The sequence below is a fragment of the Nerophis ophidion genome, linkage group LG02 (genome assembly GCF_033978795.1).
Source record: "Nerophis ophidion isolate RoL-2023_Sa linkage group LG02, RoL_Noph_v1.0, whole genome shotgun sequence".
NCBI lineage: Eukaryota > Metazoa > Chordata > Actinopteri > Syngnathiformes > Syngnathidae > Nerophis > Nerophis ophidion.
This window is the reverse complement of record NC_084612.1, coordinates 60604903-60622812: the sequence shown is the minus strand read 5'-3', so window position 1 is coordinate 60622812 and position 17910 is coordinate 60604903. Positions and strand designations below refer to the sequence as shown.

At 38.2% G+C, this 17910-nt stretch overlaps 1 protein-coding gene across 1 annotated transcript in view; it reads left to right on the top strand.

Annotated features, from left to right (window-relative positions):
- Positions 1–4570: 4570 nt before the first annotated feature.
- The window catches only part of arfrp1 (ADP-ribosylation factor related protein 1), a 13916-nt gene continuing 576 nt past the window's right edge, over positions 4571–17910 (top strand). The window contains exons 1-7 of the mRNA XM_061887892.1: positions 4571–4899; positions 7704–7791; positions 12307–12389; positions 12672–12753; positions 17486–17556; positions 17644–17744; positions 17811–17910. The exon at positions 17811–17910 is cut by the window's right edge and continues 576 nt beyond it. Coding sequence (XP_061743876.1) covers positions 4807–4899; positions 7704–7791; positions 12307–12389; positions 12672–12753; positions 17486–17556; positions 17644–17744; positions 17811–17898 — 606 coding nt within the window. The 5' untranslated portion in view covers positions 4571–4806 and the 3' untranslated portion in view covers positions 17899–17910. The remainder of the gene's footprint in view (positions 4900–7703; positions 7792–12306; positions 12390–12671; positions 12754–17485; positions 17557–17643; positions 17745–17810) is intronic.

Below are 17910 nucleotides of genomic sequence, written 5' to 3'. Positions count from 1 at the left end.
CATGTGTTTATGTTACTGTTATTCTGTGTTGATGACGGCACAGACATGTTAATATGAGCTACAATTACTGGAGGACTTGTGTGTGTGTGTGTATGTGTGTATATATATATATATGTGTGTGTATATATATATTTATGTGTATATATATGTGTGTGTATGTATGTGTATATATATATATATATATATATATATATATATATATATATATATATATATGTATATGTATATATATAGAGAGAGAGTTAAGGTTTCTGTGGTTTATCTGCTATAAAGTACTCACTACCGAGGTAGTGAGGTAATAGTCTTTTTTTTTTTTTCGAGTCATGGCAACACTAAATTGGCCCTAGTGTGTGAATGTGAGTGTGAATGTTGCCTGTCTATCTGTGTTGGCCTTGCGATGAGGTGGCAACTTGTCCAGGTTGTACCCCGCCTTCTGCCCGATTGTAGCTGAGATAGGCCCCAGCAACCCCCGCGACCCCAAAGGGAAATAAGCGGTAGACAATGGATGAATGGATGAGTCGTCAGCTTGAAGCGTCCCTCTGTCTCTGACTTCCTTGTCATCATGTGACATGAGTGTGTCTGTTATGATTTTGCTTTGTGGTTTCGCTGACAAGCTTTACCTTGCCTCTGATTGGCCAGTTCATAACGTTTCACCCTAACCTTAGCCAATTGTGACTCTTCATACCAACACTAACCAATCTTCAAGGATTTTCTCCATATATTTGGACCTTTCTCGTTCATCCAGGCCATTGTATTGTTTCCATATTCACTCAAACAAACTACTCGCTAGTAAATATTGGATGACTACTTTTTACTTTTACTTGAGTCATATTATTAAAGTAACAGTACTCTTACTTGAGTACAATTTGTGGCTGCTATACCCAACTCTGTATATTACCACATTGTAAATTTAATACATCACAGGGAAGAACAAATAAGGTTAATTAAAAAGGATAATCAGTTTAGAAATAAATTGAATATTGAGTGTACTTTAGGAGCTGTGGGAGAGGGTTGAAAACGGACATGGGATGTTGTACAATGTTTGAAGAAACATAGTTATCCATAATATATTTTTTTCTGATTTAGTTTTGTATATAAAAGAGCGAGAGGCGATAGTCATCTTTTAAAGTCTTGGTTGCGACACACTATTTTATTTATTTTTTACCTGTATTATGATTTCCCTATCAAATGAATAAATAAGTATTATATTCATTTGACAGGGAAATCATAATACAGATACTGAGAAAACAGACATTTTTTTGGCCCCCAACCCACCCAAATAGAAAAATACAAAAAAAATAAAATAAATTACAGAAAAATTATAAAAAATAAAATAATAACAACCCACAACCCCCAAACCCATCCTACATTTCATTCACCGTCGGTAGCAATGTACTGCCTTTCTTTTTGCCACAAGCAGATAGAGAAATACTATAAATGATTCAAAGGGGGAAAAAATGGTAACGACAAAAATAAAAATCACAAACATACAGAGAAGTGCCACTGAATAAGAACAACAACAACAAAGACAAAATAGTTGAGGTAAGGGAAAAGGCTCATTGTCAATAGTGAGTGTCACATTTATCCTATAGTCTATTTACTTTAGCTTTGTAACTAAATATGCAGCTCCAGGTCCAGTCAAATTGTTTTGGTGTACCCCTAAAATAATATTTTGTTTTCTCTAAATCTAAGAAAAAACACGAGGTCCTTATGCCTTAGGGCAGGGGAGTTCAAAGTTCGGCCCAGGGGCCATTTGCAGCCCGCAGGTAATTTTTTAACGGCCCCACGGCACATTTCAAAAATACTATGGAAAAAAATTTAAAACATAAAAAGTGGTAAAAAAAGAGCAAACAGGTGAAATGTAACAAGGACATGTTGCAATGTTTGCTCTAATAACACAAAGCTGCAATGCAGGCTGTTTCTTTCTTAAAAAAAAAATAGTGAATCAAAATCAATTATGAATTATTGACCTATCCAAGTCTCCAATTACGTCACATTAAATATTCCACTTTGAGATGTTTTGGAGGAAAATGTTACATATTTTGTGTTTGCCATATAAAAAACTGAGCTGTTTTTTTTTTCAAAGAAGGGCCTAAAACGAACAAACAAAAAACATAAACAACAAAAAAACGTATAATTAACGGATGGATTTGAAGTTGATCTCGAGACCATTGTGTTAAAAGTAAACGGTAAAAAATTCATTAAAGTGTTATTTTTTAACACTTTAATGAATAGGACCCTTTTGGATCAGTGTGTTTTGTTTTTAAGTGTCAATGCACAAAAAATAATAGTGAATCAAAATTGATGGTGTTATGAGTTTTTGACCTTTCTATGGCTCCAATTATTATATAATCTCAAATATTCTACTTAAAATTTTTATTGGGTGAAAATATTGCATATTTTGTGTTTTTTTCCGTTTAAAAACCTGGTTTTCTTTGACAAAAAGAGCATACAACTTAAATCTTTAAAAAATTCATATTAACAGATAGACCTAATGTTGATCTAGAGCAGGGGTCACCAACGCGGTGCCCGTGGGCACCAGGTAGCCCATAAGGACCAGATTAGTAGTCTGCTGGCCTGTTCTAAAAATAAGTCAAATACAGCACTTAGCAGTGAGCTGCCTCTATTTTTTTGCTCGACATTTTTAATTCTAAGAGAGACAAAACTCAAATAGAATTTGAAAATCCAAGAAAATATTTGAAAGTCTTGGTCTTCACTTGTTTAAATACACTCATTTATTTTTTTTACTTTGCTTCTTATAACTTTCAGAAAGACAATTTTAGAGAAAAAAATACAACCTTAAAAATTATTTTAGGATTTTTAAACACATATACCCTTTTACCTTTTGAATTCCTTCCTCTTATTTCCTGACAATTTAAATCAATGTTGAAGTATTTTTTTTTCTTGTAAAGAATAATAAATGCATTTTAATTTAATTGTTCATTTTAGCTTCTGTTTTTTCAACGAAAAATATTTGTGAAATATTTCTTCAAACTTATTATGATTAAAAATGTACGACGGAATGACAGACAGAAATACCCATTTTTTATACATATATATCTATATAGATTTATTTATTAAAGGTAAATTGAGCAAATTGGCTATTTCTGGCAATTTATTTAAGTGTGTATCAAACTGGTAGCCCTTCGCATGAATCAGTACCCAAGAAGTAGCTCTTGGTTTCAAAAAGGTTGGTGACCCCTGGTCTAGAGCAGTGTTTTTCAACCACTGTGCCGTGGCACACTAGTGTGCCGTGAGATACAGTCTGGTGTGCCGTGGGAGATTGTCTAATTTCACCTATTTGGGTTAAAAATATTTTTTGCAAACCAATAATTATAGTCTGCAAATTATGTGTTGTTGTTGAGTGTCGGTGCTGTCTAGAGCTCTTCCATATCAGTAGGTGGCAGCCGGTAGCAAATTGCTTTGTAGTTGTCGGAAACAGCAGGAGGCAGAATGAAGGTAAAAAGGTGTCTAATACTCAAACCAAAAATAAACAAAAGGTGGGTGCCCCTAAGAAAAGACATTGAAGCTTAGGGAAGGCTATGCAGAACCAAACTAAAACTCAACGGGCTACAAAAGTAAACAAAAACAGAATGCTGGACGACAGCAAAGACTTACTGTGGAGCAAATGTACATCCGAACATGACATGACAATCAACAATGTCCACGCAAAGAAGGATGAAAACAACTGAAATATTCTTGATTGCTAAAACAAAGCAGATGCGGGAAATATCGCTTAAAGGAAGACATGAAACTGCTACAGTGAAATACCAACAAAAAAAGAGAAAAAGCCACCAAAATAAGAGTGCAAGAAAATAAGAAAAACACTACACACAGGAAAACAGCAAAAAAGTGAAAATAAGTCATGATGTGATGTGACAGTTGGTGACAGTACATCTACTTTGAGACAAGAGCTATAGTGATGCATGCTTATGCTTTAAGGTCATATCCAACAATTGGGACAACCACATTTTACTGTTGAGTGAGTTTCAATTTTAAATAATTTCTGTTGGTTGTGTGCCTCCGCATTTTTTCAACGCAAAAAATGTGCCTCGGCTCAAAAAAGGTTGAAAAACACTGGTCTAGAGATTTAAAATGTTAATAATAATAAAAATAATAATATTGAATAATGGCACATTTCTAACATTTTATTTTTACCAAAACCTGTTTGGGGTCCCCGGGATCAAGCCTGAGTGGAGGCCTGAATTTATATTTTTTATACATATATGTATTGGTTTTTAAAATAAATGGCCCCCGCTTGCTTTGATTTTTCAGAGTACGGCCCTCAGTGGAAAAAGTTTGGACACCCCTGCCTTAGGGAGTGATTTCCACGCCAATAAAATCCTTATACGAGGTATTAATCATACAAAGGCGATACTGTGCAACACACTATTATAGTAAAAAAGAAGCTCGATCTGGGAAATGAAGTTTTTTGTCAGTTTAAAGCCATATGAGTACTGCACTGTAAACTTCTATTATAGTAAAAAAGAAGCTCGATCTGGGAAATGAAGTTTTTTGTCAGTTAAAAGCCATGCCAGTATTGCACTGTAAACTTCATTTCCCACAATTCCTGGAATCCTGCTTCCTGTTTACGTCGCACCACAGCCATTTTCGAAGTAGCAGTCGACATTTTTACTTGAATTCACCTCTTCAGTTTTTTTAAACTACACGAACATAATAGTGAAAGTATTTCATCAAACTATGGAAGTACGTTGCTATGACGATCGACTGTCAGCGTTAAATCCAAACTAAACGAGAAACATCTCAATAGCTGGACGTATTCCGTAGTTGACATTGTTTGTCGCCATGTACACTTTACTATCAGGCTTGTATAAATACATGTTTCAAAAGGATGAATATTGCATTTTAATACTTGGACTGGATAACGCTGGCAAGACGGTGAGTTCACAGACTTTTATTGTCATCCTTCCATCCATTTCAACCGCTTATTCCCTTTGGGGTCGCGGGGGGCGCTGGTGCCTATCTCAGCTACAATTGGGCAGAAGGCGGTGTACACCCTGGACAAGTCGCCACCTCATCGCAGGGCCAACACGGATAGACAGACAACATTCCCACTCACATTCACACACTTTCATTTTCATTTGTTCACAATTGCTGCAATGAGTTGGCGACTTTTCCGGGCTGTACCCCGCCTTCCGCCCGATTGTAGCTGAAATAGGCACCAGCGACCCCAAAGGGAATAAGCTGTAGAAATGGATGGATGGATGTTCACAATTGTTATATTGAGGCCTGTAACTCCTTGAGACACAATGAATTATGTTAGTTGTTTTTAACTGACTGTATTCTATTCAAGTTTACAGGCTGTATAAGTTTTTATTTTTATTCTTTTATTATTAATTGTACATCATCTTGCTTGTCCACCCCGGGTCCCGACTTTGGACAACCAGCACTTCATCCGTGGCCACCGAACCTGTCCCCCCTCCACGGAAGAGAGGGGGGCAGAGCAGAAAAGAAACGGCAGATCAACTGGTCTAAAAGGGGGGTCTATTTAAAGGCTAGAGTATACAAATTAGTTTTAAGTTTTAAATGCTTCTACTGAGGTAGCATCTCTAACTGTTAACGGGAGAGCATTCCTTAGTACTGGAGCCCGAATAGCAAACGTTCTATAGCCCGCAGACTTTTTTGGGCTCCGGGAATCACTAGTAAGCCAGAGTTTTTTAACGCAGATTTGAGTACCTTGAAGGTAGAAAAGCGCTATACAAGTACAACCCATGACATGACATGACATTTCTTGCCGGGACATATGGTACAATACAATCAGCAAGATTGGATAGAGGTAGACCATGTAGTATTTTACGCATAAGTAGTAAAACCTTAAAGTCACATTTTAAGTGCAGAGGAAGCCGGTGCAGGTGAGCCAGTACAGGCGTAATATGATCAAACTTTCTTGTTCTTATCAAAAGTCTAGCAGACGCATTTTGTACCAACTGTAATCTTTTAATACTAGACATAGGGAGACCCAAAAATAATATGTTACAGTAATCGAGACGAGACATAACGGACGCATGAATAATGATCTCAGCGTCAGGAGTGGACAAAATGGAACGCATTTTAGCAATATTAAGGAGATTAAAGAAGGCCGTTTTAGTAACACTCTTGATGTGTGACTCAAACGAGAGAGTTGGGTCGAAGATAATACCCAGATTCTTTACCAAGCTTCAGCATCCACTGACCCCCTTATGTCAGTTTACGTGACCTACCACTTGGTGGCTGAGTTGCTGTTGTTCCCAAACTCTTCGATTTTCTTATAATAAAGCCACAAGTTGACTTTGGAACGAGGAAATTTCACGGCAGGATTTGTTGCACAGGTGACATCCTATGACAGTTTTACGCTGGAAATCACTGACAGCGGCCCATTCTTTCACAAATGTTTGTAGAAGCAGTCTCCATGCCTAAGTGCTTGATTTTATACACCAGTGGCCCGGCCAAGTGATTAGGACACCTGATTCTCTTCATTTCGATGGGTGGCCAAATACTTTCGGCAATATATCTGGTGTAATTTGTGTTACACAAACTACTGTAAACACGCTGGTAGTCAGTGAGATTACAGAAAAAAAGTCCAGAAAAAGAGAATTTAGAGAGAATATATCTTAAAAATCTTAAAATGTGGATATACTACTCTTTCAAATATAAAGTATACGGTGTCTTGTAAGGTGCATGTACTGCATGCACATTCTTTAAACTATTTAGTATATCTGGCTACACTGCACAAGCTTTAAAATATTTAGTATATTTTTAAAATATGTAATACATGTTAAAAGTGGCTGTACTGCATAGGTCTGAATACACTGAAGTGAAAATAATGTACTACTATGTATATTAGGGAATGTAATGTGACTTTTACAACAACTCACGATTCAATTCACTAATTATTATTTATTTATTTATTTTTAATGTTCAATCAATCAATCAAAGTTTACTTATATAGCCCATAACCTCAAGCATCTCAAAGGGCTGCACAAGCCACAGCGATGGTATTACTTATGGAGTATATTGTGGATGAATTGAGAACAGAAAGTGAGCAAAAGTTTTAGCAACTGCTCTATAAAGGAAAAGGGGTAAGATTAAATAAGCTCTGCTTCTTCCTACTCCTGTTCGAACATGTTGAATGGAGAAACTGGAAATTGTGATGTATCATGTTGTATGCATGCATGTTTGAAATAAAAACAAACTCAACTCAATTCCACAATTTGATTCAGATTTTCGGGGTGACAATTTGATTCATATTTGATTCAAACGATTCTCGCAATTTATTATTTGTTTTACAAATGATAATAAAACCTTTTCAAAACAGGATACAGGTTAAAAAGCTCATATTGGCTGCTGATGTGTGACGTATACGTGCAGTGAGTATGCTTGGTGATGATCTAAAAAACTTTTTAGTTCTTAAAAATCATAAATCAGTCCAAAATCGTAAAATATAGGAATGGCGATTCGGTTGTGTTGGTTATCATATTTTTTCTTGCAGCCTTTATGTATTATGTAAATACAACGTGTATAATTTTGTTTTAATTTACAAAATGACTCACAGTATTGTAATGCATAAATAAGTCAGTTAATGTCCATCCATCCATCCATTTTCTACCGCTTATTCCCTTTGGGGTCGCAGGGGCGCTTGTGCCTATCTGTATAAAATATATAATGCATTTTAAATAAATCATGTGCATTTTGATATCTTGCAGACTTTTCTGGAACAAACCAAAACAAAGTTCAGCAGGAACTACAAGGGGATGAATTTATCCAAGATCACCACCACAGTTGGACTGAACAGTAAGTGTCTTTTTACATTTCATATACACGTTATATTACATAGCTCACAAAATCCATGGTTTGGATCTTATCACGGTTTTGTAAGACGGTTTTCAGTTGGGTTCAGAACACCATATATACCAATAATACAACATTACAGGTATATATTTAATATGATATAAATTAGGGCTGAGCGATATGGACAAGAAAGTATATCTCGATATATTTTTACTTAAACTTAATATTCAATACATATCTCGATATATTTTCCGGGGAAAGTATACATACAAAGATATTAATTTTTAAGCGAGATTCACTGAAATTGAAGTGAATGACAACTGAACTGTAAACAGTCAGTGGTACTTTTGTAAACCCAATTAGTCGAGATGGGTATTAACAGCACAGAAAATAAACAGTTTAAGTAGCACAGAATTACATAACATAAATAAAATGATCCATCTATGATCCTCCTCACTTCGGTGTACATTTGTGGCAGCATTTCTCGTGCTGGCAACTCTAGAACACTTTTGATTTGGGCTTACATGGTAAACAACTCAAATTAATGTTTTATCTAGAGGCGTACATTTGTCCAAATGTGGCCAAGTAGACGCATTGTGGGTTTCCTGGACGTTGTCTACATTGCTAAAAGAAAAATTTGAAGAAAATCCCTCTGCCATCGTCCACTATTTTTTTTTTTTTTATAAATCGCTCGCTTGAAAATTCTCTCTTCTCTTCTACGACTCTCTCGTCGTTATTTGAGATGTCTGTTGTGATTTCCCTGCCTGGTTCCGTGACCCGCCCTATCTTGCCTCTGAATGGCCTTATCTCAACCAATCGTAACTCATAGTAAACAACCAACCAATCATGGATGTTCTTATACGTGCAAGTACCTCTTGGAAAACAAAAAATTGGCAATGTTATTAAGCGATTATTTTAACATAATAAATTATATCGATATTTCTATATTTTCTTAATTCATATCTTGTTTAAAAATATATTGATATATCTTACAAACTCAATATATCGCCCTGACCTGAAATGAATTATGATAAGATATACAGTACCATGTAAAAGGTCTGTAATCATTCAATAATCTTGAAAATTTGAAGTACCAGTATCAGCTTTGGTCAAACCCAGAGTCAGCATCCCGCGACTCTAGCGCCGCTCTGATTGATCCCTGGAGCTTTTTCAATGAAGAAAAACGCAGGGGAAGAAATATATATATATATATATATATATATATATATATATGTATATATATATATATATATATATATATATATATATATATATATATATATATATATATATATATATATATATTCTCAAAAATGAACTGGATTATGAATGAATGGTTAATTTTTGATGTTCATTTCATATATAAGTTGCACCGGGTTATAAAGCGCATTATTATAGGATTTATATTATTATTTTTATTTTTTTAATTGAAAACACTTCCTTGTTGTGTACATCAGTGGTCCCCAACTCCTAGGCCGCGGCCCGGTAGCGGTCCGTGGATCAATTGGTACCGGGCCGCACAAGAAATAATAACTTATTTCCGTTTTATTTATTATCCAAGCCCGAAAAATCTTTTATTTTGAAAAGTCTTTTTTATTTTGAAAAAGACCAGATTATTTCGGTTGTATCGTGGTCACTTGAGCGGCAAAATTTTACCCAGCTAGCAAAATGAGTAAAAAAACAGACATATTTGGAAAGTTTCTCTGTGAAGGGTAAAAGGCACAGCGGAGCGAGAGAAGAACAACCTACGACTTCCAACAAAAAGCTTTTAATATACAACACCAGGGGCCATACTTGAAATATGGATTTATCGCAACAGGTGAACAAGCCCGCTCTGCATAATATGCGGCGACCGGCTCTCAAACATTAGCGGGGATTTTGTGTGAGACTGAGTCCGCGCCTTCATTCGCCAAGCTGGTGCACGATCACCTGTCTGTGCTTTTGAAAGAGTTCGAGTTAGGGCTGGGCGATATATACAATATATTGCGGGTTTGTCTCTGTGCGATATAGAAAATTACTATATTGTAATATTCTAGTATCCGTTCTCACGCAGGACTTTTAGCTGCTGGCGTACACTTCAGGCTCTCCTTGCTCTTTCGTGTGTCTCCTTCTTACAGACAAGCAGGCGCACATTCTTACATACGTCACAAACTGTCACGTCACACACACGCCCTCGCCCACCAGAGAGCTAGCGGTGTGGCTAACGTTAGCTGCTAACGTAGCCGTACGTGAGAAAGATAAATAAATAAATGGGTTGTACTTGTATAGCGCTTTTCTACCTTCAAGGTACTCAAAGCGCTTTGACTCTACTTCCACATTTACCCATTCACACACACATTCACACACTGATGGAGGGAGCTGCCATGCAAGGCGCTAACCAGCACCCATCAGGAGCAAGGGTGAAGTGTCTTGCTCAGGACACAACAATGCTGCGGATGTGGTAACAAATGAAGGAAGACTTAATTCCCAATAAAAACACCAGGGTTTCCATCGTCTGGCGGTGGTTCGGCTCCAAGTGGGAATATGTCGAACAGACAACCGTATTTTGTCAAGTGTGGGGAAAAAGCGTTGCTATAAAAAGTAGCATTACTGCTAATATGTAGCATCATTTGTAAAGTCACTCGCTAGAGAATGAAGAGAATTATATAACCGTAGTAAGCTACCACATAATGAAGGAGGAATACTATTTGATTTCCTATTATGCAGCTCATTTTTATTTGACACTTAATATGTCTCTGACAATCTTGCAACTTATGTTTTGGAAATGACTTGAATGTTTGTGCCATTGCTTAATAACTTTAATAAATACACCTTTGTTCAATTGACTTAGTTGTGATTTCCCTCTCTGCATGAAAGTTTAAAAGTAGCATATATTAATGCAGTATGAAGAAGAATGTTTTAATGTAAACACATAAAATCTTCATACTGCTGTGATTATACGCATCAAGTGTTCATTCAAGGCCGAGGCAAAATATCGTAATATATATCGCGATATGGCATAAAAATATCGCCCAGCCCTAGTTCGAGTGCTACTTCCCAACTTCAAAGGACCCACGAACTGCAAAGGAATGGATCCGCGACCCATTTGTCGACAAACCAGGTGACTCCAGCATGTCTATGCAAGAAGAAGATCAACTGCTGGAGATCGCAAATGACTATAGCCTTAAATGTGTGTTTGAGCAAAACAAAACAACGGAGCAGACTGGACATAAGCGACACGCTTCGGGTGTCTTTGTCTCCCATTAACCCCAGTTAGGACCGTCTCCTTGCAGAGAAACAAGCTCAGGGCTCCCATTAATTTAGCGTTACGGTGAGTTAAACTTCTCATGCACTTTATATTAGTTTAAAATGTTGTATCTGCATCCTTTTTTGAAGGCATGTACACCTTACCATAGCAACCAAAATCAGAGAGCATTACAGTGGTTGCCAACAGAGAGAGGTGTGGGAGAGGAGAGGAGGAGAGCTTGAGAGTCTGGGGCACACAATCATGCAAGAGGCTTATCTGACGGTTCAAACGGGCAACTTTATTTCAGCTGTTGAAAAATAACATACATAAATAAAGTAGTGCTGGTTTTTGTCATTTATATATTTTTCCACGTGATTTTTTTTATGTATGTAAAATATCACGGCTGAGTACACGATGAATTCACGTTTATTATGATTTCATAACAATCAACGCCGTTGCCCATCATCTCTTATCCTTGGCTGCCATCTCCTGGTCACACTTATCATTACACCATGTACCAAACAAAATTGCTTCACGGTGGGTAAGCTCAACCAAACTTATTCCTTACGTTAGGCGCACCGGGTTATGAGGCGCACTGTCGAGTTGTGAGGGGAAAAAAAGGATTTTAAGTGCGCCCTATTGTCCGGAAAATACGGTACATCTAATCCAAAAACAGCATCTGCATTGTTTCAGGCGCACAACATAGAGCCTCTGTTTCCGTAAGCCCAGCGTCCACACCAGCCAAGGCCAGCCCCCTGTTCCCAGGCTTGCAGAGACACTGAATGTCTGGTGGGCGGCATAAAGCATTTATCCAATGACATTCTTGTCTTGCTGCAGTGGAACAACTTCCGCTGTGCTCCCCCTTGACGCCAACTCTGTCTCTGGCACCATTCAGTATATTCCGTTATTTTGTTAATTATATAAAATATATTGGTATTTTAGGGGAATTTCCATTGGTGAATATTTTTATAATTTTCTGATTGTTTCCTTTGAAGGATAAATAAGGATTTCTGAAATTTCATCGCCTTAGTCTAAGTGAGGTTCTTACACAGTCATAAACATTAAAACATTGGTAATAATAATCGGGACAATCCTTTATTTCATTGTTTCACTTTTCGACCTTGGTTTCCTAAAATTTTGGTCTTCAGTTTTGAATAATAACTTTAATTTCAGTGTATCTTTACCGTAAATCTACTTTATATATTTGTGTGTATTAACATATCTGTGTTTATTTCTTCGTTTGTAATGTTCGCATATTTTTCTAATGACTTCTTTGTTAATGTCTTGTCCAGTCGGTACGATTGACGTGGGTAAAGCTCGTCTCATGTTCTGGGATCTGGGAGGCCAAGAAGAACTTCAGTCTCTGTGGGACAAAGTAAGTATCTTTTAAGTATTACTGATGGTTATTGTGTTTATAATGTATGCGCATTGTTTTTCCATGTTTCTTCATGCTTTTGAGTGCTTTAGTATTACTTTGTAATAATACTATATATACATATGGTCAGTTATTCACAACAACTACTACCTTGCATGATTGTCGTAATACTCTGTTGTGTGTTGAAGTGATGGTGTACCTCAATGACTTGAGTACAGTGTTGTTCAGTATTTTTGTAGTACTGAATGGAATAATTACCACTTGTGACATATTGCTTTGTAGTACTATGCAGAGTCACATGGAGTCATCTATGTCATCGACTCCACCGATGAAGAACGTCTCTCTGAATCGAAGGAAGCTTTTGGTGAGAACAACTACTCTCAGTACTATTTTTACATGTGTTGTTACTACGGTATGAAAATCTGACAATACAATATTATCACGGTATTAAGCCCACGGTACGAAGATATTGTGGTATATGTCCAAAGAAAACCCACTTAAAAATTCCAGAGAGAGTAAAATGAAGTGCCAGGAATGTTTAGGATAAACACACTGACTGTAATTTAACACAAACATAATGTTAAAACCTTAAAATCTTACTACATACAAGTACAAAAAAAGGTCCAGGGTATCCACTGTTTCAAGCAAATGTAAAAAAAAACTTACAGTGGAGTGTATTTAAAGTGACATAGTAAGTGGTGGAAAATGAATGATTATTGAGGACTTATCATGTAGTTATTCCATTTACTCCTACCATATTTTTCGGATTATAAGTCACCCCGGAGTATACGTCGCACTGGCCGAAAATGCATGCTAAAGAAGGAAAAAAACATATACACGTCGCACTGGAGTATAAGTCGCATTTTGGGGGAAATTTATTTTATAAAATCCAACACCAAGAATAGACATTTGAAATGCAATTCAAAATGAATAAAGAATAGTGAACAACAGGCTAAATAAGTGTACATTATATGATGCATAAATAACCAACTGAGAAGGTGCCTGGTATGTTAACGTAACATATTATGGTAAGAGTCATTCAAATAACTATAACGTATAGAACATGCTATACGTTTACCAAACAATCTGTCACTCCTAATCGATAAATCCGATGAAATCTTCTTCCTCGATGTCGCTTCTAAACAACTCTGCCAACTCCAAAGGTATGCGTCGCTTCTTCTTGTCGTTTTCTGCTGCATATTTCACTACGTCCAGCTTGTAATCTGCAGTACATGATCTCCATTTCGGTGCCATTTTTGTTCAGCCCTTCTCAGTTTTTATAAGTTACCGCACAGCTGAAATGATCCATTTTAATAGCTACGGCAGGAGCATATAGCAGTTAGCATTCCGAAACCCACAATGCACTTCTGCCATGACCCTCCCCCGCCGAATTCTTATTGGTTGACGTGTGTGTGACGATTGCTGACGTGTGTGAGACGATTGCTGACATTTTCTTCGTCTCTTCTGCGAATGAGATAAATAATATTATTTGATATTTTATGGTAATGTGTTAATCATTTCACACATAAGTGGCTCCGGAGTATATGTCACACCCCTGGCCAAACTATGAAAAACACTGCAACTTCCATCCATCCATCCATCATCTTCCCCTTATCCGAGGTCGGGTCGCGGGGGCAACAGCCTAAGCAGGGAAACCCAGACTTCCCTCTCCCCAGCCGCTTTGCTTTGCCGAACGCAGTCTGTCTTACCTCCGCCAAACAGGTTACGTTATCGCGAGGGTATTGTTTGTCAGTTAGCACCATAACTCAGTTAGTTATGGATGGATTTTAATGATTTCTTTTTTAGGAACAACCAAAAAAACTATTTCTCTCAACTTAAAAACACACTTCACTTGCTGCTTATGGTGTTCCTCACCCCCACCTTGTCCTCCCCACACTGCGCAGAGGGTTATGGGAGATTTAGTGTATTTTCAGAGCCCGCCAACGCTAAAACGCCCCAAAAAAAATTGCACACCAAGATTTGGTTTGATACCGTCATGCGTCACATCATTATTGCCTGTGCCCCCCTCTCCCTTGTGGAGGGGGGGCACGGGTCCGGTTTCCATGGATGAAGTGCTGGCTGTCCAGAGTCGGGACCCGGGGTGAACAGCTCGCCTGTGCATCGGTTGGGGACATCTAGGCTCTGCTGACCCGTCTCCACTCGGGATGGTCTCCTGCTGGCTCCACTATGGACTGGACTCTCACTTTTATGTTAGATCTACTATGGACTGGACTCTCACTATTATGTTAGATCCCCCCGTCGCTAAGGACCGAGTACGCCTGCGCAGAAAATGGCAAATGCACATGTATATTATGTCAAAGTCACCTCTGACCTGTAAGTGTATTCTTATCCTGTGTTTCAATGTAGCCTATTGCCACATTTCTTCTAACAGTAAACCTTGCTTGCATCACCATCAGCAGCTGTTAGACTGGCCCTGTCGTTGTGAATCACACATGAGCCATCATACATGAATCATATCTTTAATGGGCGTGTGAAAGTTGACAAAGGGGGAAAGAACATTTTACAACAATAAATCTAGGGATCTATATATCTAGTCATGACACTGTGCTTGTAGGCTGAAATTGGCGGTCATACTTGATGACTGCAACCACATCATGGCTTCACAATATTTATGGAGTATAAAACTAAACGTTGAGCAATCGCTCGACATACATCCCGGCCAATAACCGATAAACTGGATTCGCTGTTTTCCGTAGTCTTCCCTCGTTAACGAGAGTCCGCATTCTTGTAGTCTCCCCTTCGACAAATGGACAAAGTTGTTCGCTAAGTAGAATCACAGCTGACCTGGATATTCGAAAGTTCTCTTGCCGTTCCTCTGACACAACACACTCGTTGACAAACATATTTCACCAGGCTACCGTTCTTCCAAGCTTTATCCAAAACCGCCGCTCAAAATTGCTATGTTGTCGTCTGAGATGTGTTGTATCCCAAATAGCTGCAATCGTGCGTTTCCTTCTCTTTTGGTATTCATGTGTGAATTCGACAAACGCCTGTACATGTAGAATCCAATCCAATCCAATCCACTTTATTTATATAGCACATTCAAGCAACAAAATGTTTCCAAAGTGCTGCACAACAATATTAAAAACAACATTCAAATACTATTCTGAGCTCCACCAATGACTGAATTAAAGAATATTAATAATAATAATAATAATAATAATTGAGAAGGAGAAACACATGCATGTTCTGCAGCAACTCCACTGGCTACACATCAAAAACCGTTTCCACTTTAAAATAAATCTCCTCACTTTCAAAGCTATCCATAACCTCTCTCCGTCATATCTCTCTGACCTGCTCCATGTCGCCACGCCCTCACGTTCCCTAAGACCCTCTTCATCTATCCATCTCACTGTCCCCGTATTTAAACTGTCCAACGTGGGTGCCCGAGCTTTCAGCCGCTCAGCCCCTCATCTTTGGAACTCATTACCACCAGACCTTCGTAACTGACACTCAATATCCCTCTTCAAATCAAGACTCAAAACACATGTATTCCTAACTGCTCATTCATTGTAAATCTTATCGATCTTTGTTGTATCCAATCCAATCCACTTTATTTATATAGCACATTTAAGCAACAAAATGTTTCCAAAGTGCTGCACAACAATATTAAAAACAACATTCAAATACTATTCTGAGCTCCACCAATGACTGAATTAAAGAATAATAATAATAATAATAATAATAATAATAATTGAGAAGGAGAAACACATGCATGTTCTGCAGCAACTCCACTGGCTACACATCAAAAACCGTTTCCACTTTAAAATAATTCTCCTCACTTTCAAAGCTATCCATAACCTCTCTCTGACCTGCTCCATGTCGCCACGCTCTCACGTTCCCTAAGACCCTCTTCATCTATCCATCTCACTGTCCCCGTATTTAAACTGTCCAACGTGGGTGCCCGAGCTTTCAGCCGCTCAGCCCCTCATCTTTGGAACTCATTACCACCAGACCTTCGTAACTGACACTCAATATCCCTCTTCAAATCAAGACTCAAAACACATGTATTCCTAACTGCTCATTCATTGTAAATCTTATCGATCTTTGTTGTAGAATAGAATAGAATAGAGTTTTATTGTCATTATTGCAATGAACAGGTTCAAAGAACAACGAAATTGGAGCAGATCCTCCTAAGGTGCATGTACAATATGGTAGTATAAATATTTAAAAAAAGATAGAGATGAGAGATGTATATATGTAAATGTATATATATCCACACAGGTGCATATATGCATGCATATGAATATATATACACACATACATATAACATTATTGCACATTGTAGTCCGAAAAAATAGAAAAAAATTTAAACATTACACATGAGGACATGATGGACATATTGTGCTCACTCAGTGCCTGTTTAATGCTACTATGGCTCTTGGGTAAAAGCTGTTTTTTAGTCTATTGGTGCTCGCTTTTAGCACCCTGTAGCGTCTGCCTGAGGGTAGTAGTTCCAGGTGGCTGTGCCCGGGGTGGAATGGGTCTTTCAGGATGCCCTGTGCTTTCCTGAGACAGCGGGAGCTGTACAGGTCAGCCAGGGGGGGAGGGGGTATCCGATTAACTTCTGGGCGGTCTTTATGACTCTCTGGAGCACCGTTCTCTCTGCGGCCGTGCAGCTGCTGAACCACACGCAGATGCAGTTGCATGTTGTTGTTGTTTTTTTCCAATTGATGATTTTATTGTTTGGATTTTGTACAGTGTTCTTGAGCGCCCAGAAAGGCGCCTTATAAGTAACATTTATTATTATTATGTCTGGATGACTCGCCTCCATCTTTCCAGTGGTTACCTCCGAGTTACGAAACCGCTTCTTATGAAGCTGGCTGTGGCGCGCGGGGCACGGTCTTTCCGGCGTCACTTCTTCTCCGAACTCACATTGTAAACGATCGATAAGTCCATACAAAACTAAGAATCTGAAATTCAAGAAATACACTGCGCACTTACCCGTGTAAAAAAATGGAACCTTAAACGATGGGTTAGTGTGGCTTAGGCTAAATAATTATTTGTTTAAGGAGTTATCTGGCTAAATGTAGACAGGGCCTTACGTCTGATTCAATGTGTTCTCATCATCTCAGAGAAAATGATCAGCAGTGAGGTTCTAGAAGGTGTTCCTCTCCTGGTTCTGGCCAACAAACAAGACGTAGCGGTACTGTGGCAATATTTAAAGTACTATTTATGTCTGATGGTGCAGTATTTTTACTCCAGCTTGTCATGTTTGCTGTCCTTCCACCAGAACTGTTTGTCAGTGTCCGACATTAAAACCTCCTTCAGTGACTGTGCGCCTAAGATTGGCAAACGAGATTGTCTGGTCCAGCCATGTACGGCCCTCACAGGGTAAGTGATTGACTGCCGGAACAATGCTGGTGGGGTAGGATGCTTTTCAAAGTTGATGTTTTGTAGGGACGGCGTGAACGAGGGCATTGAATGGATGGTCAAGTGTGTCGTTAGAAACATCCACCGACCGCCTAGACAGAAGGACATCACATAGACGGACCCTCTC